This window comes from Schistocerca gregaria, chromosome 1, assembly GCF_023897955.1.
Source record: "Schistocerca gregaria isolate iqSchGreg1 chromosome 1, iqSchGreg1.2, whole genome shotgun sequence".
Lineage (NCBI taxonomy): Eukaryota > Metazoa > Arthropoda > Insecta > Orthoptera > Acrididae > Schistocerca > Schistocerca gregaria.
Window position 1 is genome coordinate 789,418,722 of NC_064920.1, and position 9,427 is coordinate 789,428,148.

At 39.0% G+C, this 9,427-nt stretch overlaps 1 protein-coding gene across 1 annotated transcript in view; it reads left to right on the forward strand.

Annotated features, from left to right (window-relative positions):
• Positions 1–9,217, forward strand: part of LOC126269609 (thyrotropin-releasing hormone-degrading ectoenzyme-like) — a 253,127-nt gene extending 243,910 nt beyond the window's left edge. Inside the window, exon 19 of the mRNA XM_049974005.1 lies at positions 8,753–9,217. Coding sequence (XP_049829962.1) covers positions 8,753–8,908 — 156 coding nt within the window. The 3' untranslated portion in view covers positions 8,909–9,217. The remainder of the gene's footprint in view (positions 1–8,752) is intronic.
• The last annotated feature ends 210 nt before the right edge of the window (positions 9,218–9,427 follow it).

Consider the following 9,427-nt stretch of genomic DNA (forward strand, 5'->3'; position numbering starts at 1 on the left):
ATGTTTTTCGTCAATTCTACTTGTTAAGGATCACTACACTGCTCACAGAAATACCCCAGATGATGATGGACAAATGTAGTGTAAAGATGATGGACAAACGTAGTGTAGGCTGTCTCTCTAGTAGATTTGTTGCATATTCTAAGTGTTCTGCCAGTAAAAAAATGCAGTCTTTGGTTCACCTTACCCACAACGTATTCTGTGCGATAGTTCCAATCTATGTTGTTTGTAATTGTAATCCCTAGGGATTTAGTTGAATTGACAGCCTTTTCATTTGTATGATTTATATGGAAAGTTGTCCAAACTTGATGATAAAATGTCAGATGTAGCTTTTAAACCTCTTCATAAGAAATGTGACAAAAATAATTAAATAATTATCATACAATTTCCTTAGTGAGAGGAGTCTCACATTTAGGTATAAACAGTTTACTTATAATATCACATTTGGATTCCATAAGGGTTGCTTGACTGAGAGTGCTATTTACACAACTGCTCATCAAGTATTACAAGCCTTGAGTAATAGAGTATCACCAGTTAGTGATTTTTATAGTCCTTCAAAGGTATTTGATTTTGTAAATCATGTTAAACTCCTAGTTTTATGGAATCGGTGGCTTTAAATGCAAATGGTAATAAAAAGAATCAAAAAAGTTGTGCTGAATAATTCAAATAATGTTGGCAGGGTAGAAAATTTTGGTGACTGGGGAGAAATCACAAATGGAGTCCTACAGTGTTCAATTCTGAATCCACACCTGTTCCTTATGTATGGGAATGATCTCCCATGTAACATTCAACAAGCAGAATTCTAACTTCTTGCAGACAGTACAAGTGTTATAATAAATCTCATTAGAGGGAAAGCAACAGAAGGGATTGTAAATAATATTTTCCAAAGAAGTGGTTATCCAAAGACCTCTCCCTAAATTCTGAATATTTGATTCTACACAACAAATAGTCATACCAACAGTTGATCTAGCACATGAGGAGGAGTCAGTAAACAGGGTAGACTGCTACAATTTTTTAGGTGTACATTCTCATGATAATTGGAACTGGAGTTTTTCAAACAATTAAGTACTGCTACTCTTGCTCTTCATATAATTGCGAACACTGGGAACAACTGAAATTTCCACTCAGTAAAGTCTTATGAAATAATATTCTGGGGTAACTCACCAGTCAGAAAGAATATACTGATTGCACAAAAGCAATCAGTAAGAATAATATGTGGGGTCCACCTCACAGGCAGTTCTTCACAGAATGATGCATTTTAACTGCACCATCACAATACACATTCACTAATGAAATTCATTATAAATAATCCATCACAATTTGAAAAGAACAGTGATGTCCTTATCCTATATGAGAAAAGTGACCTTTACTACCCATTACTAAAGCTGTCAGTGGCACAGAAAGGAGTTCAATATGCAGCAGTTTTTTTTTATCAAGTCTGAAAACAAAGTGTCTGATAGGTAGTAAAGCAAGTTTTAAATCTAACCAAACTAATTGCTCCTGGACAATACCTTCTGTTCCAGTTCATCATTTTGAGAGCATATGAAAAGAAGTTCAGATCAAGAGAAACAAGCATGTCACAGTTAAGGTTGTCCAAACAGACCCATCAACAGACTGAGTACCCCCATCTGTCAGTAACAGCAATGTGTCTTCTCACATGCAAATGATCATAGAGGTGCTGAATGACAACTTGCAATAAACTGTCTCGGGCAATTTGCACTTTTTGTTACAAATTTGGCAATGGTTCTTGTGTGCACTGAAGAATGAGTAAGTTCCCACTTTATCACATGGCACACATGTTCAATTGGCGAGAGATTATGTGACCTTGTTGGCCAAGGCAGCTGTTTTACACTATGAAGAGCATGTTACATCACAACACCTGTATTTGGATGGGCATCATCTTGCTGAAAAAGCACATCACCTTCCTATTGAAGAAATGGCAGTAACATGGGGATAATAGATTATGCAATGTAGCAGACACTCATTGCTTTACCCTGCAGAAACACCAAATGTGACCACAAGTTGTAACTGATGGTTTGCCACAGCCTGAAGCCTGCCATTGGTCCTGTGTGTCGTGGGTGAAAACAATCTAGAATAGGTCACTCACCAGGTCTATGCCATACATCTGCATGTCCATCATTCACACACAGACAGAACCTACTCACATCACTTACAACATGTAAGTGCCACTCCACTCTCCATTCAACTCTTTCACAAAACCAGAGAAACGGTGCTTGGTGATGATGTGTAATTAATAACAACCTGGCCAGGGCACATGTGATCTTAGTCCTACTCCGAGCAGATGGTTACCAATGGTCCATGGGGGAATAGCAGGTGCAACATACATCTAGATTTCACCCCTGTATGATGCTCAATTGGACACCACTTCTCACATCATGCTTTGATCTTGAAATCTGTCTTTATTACATGGATACCCCAAAGCTGGGCTATGGGATATGACAATGTCCCACACACCACTGCAGGAAGCACCAACACACCACCAATACATTGTGCCTAACATGTACAATAATCCATTGTTACATCTGTCCACCTTCCTGCAGGTCCACAATGCAATCCTGTTCATACACCCAGGTGCCACTGTACACAGTCCTTGAGTTGTTTCATTTTTTCTTGCCACGAATTATATTCATTAATGTTAACACTAATCATGTATACATATCCCATAAACTGACTCACCCACAACAAAATAATTGTTCAAATGATCTATGGAACATGAAACTAATAATGCAACTTTATGTGTGATTTGAGGTGTGATCTAGACAGTAAACGACAGCATCTGCAAACAATCTCAGTCAGCTACTCAGATAATCTACTAAATCATTTATAAAAATTAAGAACAGCAGAGAGCCTGTAACACTTCCTTGGGAAACCCGAAGTATCACTTCTGTTTCACTGAATGACTTCCCATCGATTAGTATGAACTGTGACAGGAAATTATGAACGCAGTCACACATCTGAGATGATACCCCATAACCATGCTATTTGATTGAAATCCATAAATATGGTATCAACCCAAGAACCCATATTGGCAGCACTCATTTAATTTGTGTGAATAGAGAGTCAGGTGAGTTTTACAAGAGTGATATTATGTGAATCCATGCTGACTGTATAGATCATTTTCTTCAAGGTATTTTATAATTTTCTAATGCAGGGAACATTCCAAAGTCTTACTGTACGTCAAGGGTTAAGGATATGGATATATAAATCAGTGGACTACTTCTGCACTGCTGTTTGTGAAATTTGTGCCACCAAGTAGGAGACATGTGACCACAATGAAATTAATTCCACAGATTAGTGACATAACAATACACAAGTGAATTACAGAACTGCAGATGCACTTTGACTATGAGTATTCTGTACAGTGTGGAGCAGCCACATGCTGCAGTCAGAACCTCTAGACATCATGGCGTGAACTCAAAGAGGGTCTGGCTATGATGCTGGGAAACAGACTGTCACACAGTTTGTAGGAGCATCCACAAAGCATCAACAGTTGTTGCATGAGAACCAGAACAAACAAGCTGCGACACTACCGTACTCCAGACATTTGAGAGGTGACATGTCTAGGGAATATGTGGGCCAAGAAAGCAGTGGTACCCATTGTTCATCAAAAAAAATTTTGCACTTTCCTCACATGTCCCTGGACACTGTCCTGCTGAAATATGAAATGTGGAGCTTCCTGCAGGATGGGCAGTGTCCCAGGCTGTGAAACTGCCCTGATGTAGTAGTTGATATTAACATTTCACTCAGTACACAGGAGGTGTGATTGCCAAAGGTGTCCTAAACTATCACACTTGTTGTCACTTGCTACCATTTAAAGGAATACAACCATCACAGGTTTATTTCACAGTCTCCATTACAGTAGCAACCACATCACATATGTGCTGCAGAAGGCAGCACAGTCTACTGTTTGCTACAAATTTCAACAGATGGCCTAAGAGTCACTTCTCATTTCCCAGCACCCCATGTGTCCCAGCCTATCTCAAGGAATATGACCAACTGGACCAGTTGACAGGTCTTTTTTTACATCCAGTAGACAGAGAATGAAGCATTTTATTTTGTTGTCTCTGTCATTCTGCATGTCTCCCAGCACTGCTGTCTTTTACAAGTGCTGTTTGATGTCAGAGCAGGGATGTTAGTGGCAGCAAAATATTGTGGAGCAGGAGTATTATGGTGCAATGCCAAAGGAAATTGCATGCACTACTAGACAACAAGGGCATCTTTTGGTAAATAGGAAGTATTCCTAAAGGAGACAGTGAACTACTGGACAGTGGTACCATCTCTTAGCAACAGTGACCATTTCGTAGGGGGTGGTTATAACAGTTGCAAAAACCATGTACCATGACTGACACAGACCCAATTCTCCAAAAACTGTGACACAAGCAGACAATTCTATGCTCAAACGCTAAGCATTATATGAGCCAGATGACTGTTTGAGGATTCTATACCTGCACAGGAAATCAGACATTGTTAGGACCACCTGCAGGAAACCCTAGAAGAGCTGTACACAATAAATGATTTAGTACAGAAATTCCCCGATGACACTAAATATGAAGCCAATACAGAAGCATGCATGAACTATACAGACAAACGCAAATGCACTATTCAAGATGGGAAAGGGCTGTTAGTAAAAATACAGTTGGGGGATCTAAATACAGTTGGGGGATAAAAATACAGCTAATACATGTTTGTCGAACTCTGCTCACCAGTTCACCTATGTGGATAAGCATCAAACTGCCACCATTATCAGGTGACTCAAAAGCATGACCTCGATGGCAGCATTTCACAGCTTCCATAGACAAAAATTTTATTGTGTCAGTTATCAGTAAGCACATGTTCCTCCCTGGAACATTCGGGAAGCCAATGATTTCATTGGTGGGAATGCTGTTATGGCTAACATGTATGAGTAGACAAAGCAAATTTTGAAATCCAAATACTGGATAAGAACAGTATTATCCAAAGTATAGTTGAGTTGCTCAAGAACCTTAACGTTTATACTTCAGGCTCTCGACACTACCTACATTGATTGCCATAAGCAGATCCAAGTACTAGGAGAGTGCTCACCCACAAATTGCTATGTGCATTCACAGAGGCAATTTTCAGAATGAAATATACATGGATGTACCATTCTACAAGAAGATCATTTACCCCACATATCTGCTTTTCATGTGAAGGTAAAATGAAGGATGGCAGGAAGAAGAAACAACAACTTTCAGACCCTGGGGCCAAAATTGACAAAAAGCTGTTATCTTACAGACTTGCATAGACATCACAAATAAACCAAACCACTCCTCCTTATGCCTTACATGTGGCCATAACAAAAACCAGCATTTTAAACAGGAAACAGCATCATGTGTGAAATGAAAGGGTGTGTACCACATTTCCATCTGCAATAGCCACCTCATGACAGTAAATAAGACTAGAAATATGACTCCCTTCATCACATACTTGCAAACCATTCCTGTGAGTATCACTGGACCAATCAGTTAGGAGTACATTATCACATGAGTGCTAGGCACAGGGAGTCAGTCAAGTTTTATTCACCATTCACTGACTTAATCTCTCTTAATCACTGTCACTGAAAACACAATCAATTCAGAAGATAATGGCATCTGACTCATCCCACACTTCATCCCTCTCAAGGAAGAAGTTTCATTTTGATGTAATGGGATACTCCACCACCATTCACGTTATCACCTACAGCTTTCAAAAGCAACAATAAATTCCCAAACAAACTGACAGTACTACGAAATGTAGGAGATATGCCCTTGAGGAAGGGTTCACAGTTGACACATCTGAAAGGAGACTCTGAAGACGTCCCTATTGAAGTCACAATCAGCACTGATTACTATTGGAAAACTGTGACTTTGAAACTACCAATTAAAGTATAATCGCTGGTACTGCAATTAACCAGGCAACCATCAACATCATTCAGGGTAGTTTCAATGACATTTTTGATAAGTAGCATTGCATTTGGGACCTGGAGACAACAGGCATAACTACTGAAGCGTGACTTTGCTCCTTACAAAACAAGTTGCAAAATGAATGAGGACTGAAGGTTATTTATTGTACGAACACCTCAGACCAAATTAAAAGGGATCAGGTAGAATGTGCACCTAACGACAATACAGCTGGGAACATATTGTATAAACTACACTGTATAGTGGTGGAGTGCAGCAATGGAAGTAGGCTTATCAGATACAGCATATTGTTCAGTGCATCATTACGCACCCTAGAAATGAGACCTAATCTACTGCAAGACATCCTCGAAACCTTGTTATGATTCTGAAAGCTTCCAATTTGACTAGTGTGTGACATGGTGCAAGCCTTCTTACAACTGATCTTGAATAAAGAGGACAGATGTCTTTCTAGGTTCTAGTGGTATCATGTCAAAAAAACTGAGAATGGTGCCTACAACACTATGAATGACATGACATCATAGCACTTCAAATGTTTGCAATTTCCACTTTCATTGAGGCCATTCCTTTTGTCAGCAGCCATAAGGCAGTTAGCAGCACTAGACAGTGGAAAATATCTATGTGTGTTGCCACTCAGACAATTCTACATTCATGGACAATTTTATAGCTAGTGCGAGAGATAAGGCTGCAACAGTTTATTATGAACTGACAACTCTCTTCCTACGAATAAGCCTTCTCCTTTCCAAATGGGCAACTAGGCTGAAAGATCTACCCAAGGCCATGGAACAAAGCCTGAAATGTGAGTTTTAGCAATTAAGTATGAAGATAACTATCTCCACTGACTACCAGAAGATTACTGAAGACCTGACGGACACACTGGCAACTAAGAGAAGTGTTCTTTTAGTAGCAGCTCAGTTTTATGACCTCCTTCGTCCATTCACATTCACTGGGACTGTTTGCTAAACTAATCTTCAAAGACACATGACTGAGGGGCCTTGCATGGGAGTGGAGTTTGCCCATAGATCTTGCACATAGTTGACACTCCTGGTTTTGGCCCCAAAATGTTAGTACTTACTACTACTTTTTAAAGGAATTCAAACAAAGTAGTTTTAGCACACACAGCTTTACATCACAGCATCTATTATAGTAGTAGTCATATCACACATGTGCTACAGATGGTATCACAGTCTATTGTTTGCTACAAAATGTCAACAGATGACATAAGAGCTTTTTCTTCATTCCCCAAAAACAGTGTTTGTTCCACTATGCCACTCAACAAAGAAGTCTGCTCAATTGCTATGGCCATGGTAACATCAAACACATATGGAGCTGTCACTGCAGGACACATTGAAGTGGAATTTTGCAAGAAAACACTAGTGATAGTGTTCACATGTCCATTCCAGCTTGAAACACAGGTAGTCAGTGGAAGCCAACCCAGTGCCATGCATGATAATCCACCCTCAGAAATGATGTCAGATCATTGATGCAGACGTGTGCACACCCGCCTCAGTGCTCCAATGTTGAGCCAACACTGAGGATGAAGTTTTTCTATTGGTTAGAGCTATGTGGACAAAATGGCAGTCATCCTGCACAGTGTTTGCATTGTGTGGTCCAGTACCTGCTTGTCACTATGTATGACATTCTTTCATCCTCTTGTTCCATGTATGCACCACTGACACAGAAGAATGCACTGTACAACACACATCATCATGGTACAACAAACCTGTTTCCCAGAGACCAAGCATTCTGCAGATTTGAACTCACTCACATGCTGATATTGTGTCCTTTGACATCATCTAGGCATATCAGCAATTGCTTGCATGTTTCCACTTTGCTTGACAATTCTGTACTGAGTGAGTGTGGTGTAACACAGGCCTATCTGGTCACAAAAAAGTGGGTATTGCTGTGCCTACATACATGCCATCTCTCTGCAACCTTAACCACTTATGGCTCTGCTGTTCTACAAATCCTCCAATTTGAAATCATTGAGACCATTCCTCCTTGGTGTTGCAATTTTCAAACAATTGTGTATTTCCTTTTGTGTGCACTGGTGTGACTTGCAGCTTTCTAGTCCTAGGTCAAATAGGTAGTGGTTGTATATGATTGCTAAAAATGGAGATATTTTATCAGCATACTCTGAGTGAAATGTAGTAATTGGTACCCAATCTGGACCAGAAGACATGTCTTTATTAAGTGACTTAAGTTGCTTTGCTATATTGAGGGTATACTAGATTACTCATATTGGCAGCTGTTCTTGATTCGAGCTCTGGAATATTTACTGCATCTCTTTGGCGAAGGACTCTCAGAAATATGTGATTAGTAGGTTTGCTTTAATGGCGCTATCACCAGTACAGTTACCATTGCTATTTCACAGTGAAGATGTTGATTGCTTTGCTGCTGGTATACTTAACATATGACCAGAATGTCTTTGGACTTTCTTTCAGATTTCAAGACAGAGTTTCTTTGTGAAAACTATTAAAAGCATTTCACATAGAAGTCCTTAAGTATTGGCATGCTTAATAAAGATTCTAACTGCACCAATTGCATACATTTATCACAAAAAATAAACAATACAAAAGAGAGTTAAGCACAAAACATTTAACACAGCAGACAACAACAGTTACTTCACACAGGATTGTCAGCTAGGTAATGATGGCTGGAACAAAAAACATATGACTACCAGCAGAAAAGTTCCACTTCTGTAGATTAAGGTATATGGAGATGATTGGTCATCTAAAGTTAACACATTGTTCATAAATGTTCAAAACAAAGCAACTCCATTTACTTGCTGTTTTCTGAGTATTGCTAAATGCTTCCAGGTTTCAGACTTCTATGCGGCTCGTCAGCGTGACGCACCATCTCTGCTGCCAGTTTTGAGAAACACAATGCAGGCCATCAAGGAACACACAAAGTGGACTGATCACAGTGTCTCACAGATTGAATCTTGGATATATCAATATCTCAGTGAATACTAAGTGCAGACATCTCTGGACTCTTCACATTTTAGTTTCACTCCTGAAACAGATACATATGAAAATATTTCCAGTAAATGTGTACTATCAATAAAAAATTTATTTCCATGTTTTACATTTCATGTGAGAAATCAGTTTTTTGAAGTGTCTTGTATTTGCTTCTACTGTAGACAGTAGATTTTAATGAACAACTATAGAAGCAGTTATACATTTACAAGTCTAGTTGATTTGTATGACTGTATGATGAAGTGTAATCAAATGGTATCTCTGTATGGAAATTTGGGTATCATAAATCCTGTATTGTTCCTTTTACTAAGCATTAGTGTGATGCAGCAAATCTGTCTGTAGGTTTGCTTATCTTTATGTATTAGTTGGCATGTGTGTATTAACATGTGTTTTTGGAAATAAGTTGTGTTAATAGAAATTTGGAAGAGATAAGTAGTTGATCTACATACACATGTGGAAGAATAACAGTGGAAACTAAAATTAATAAATACATATGTCACTAGAAAAAACTTGGAA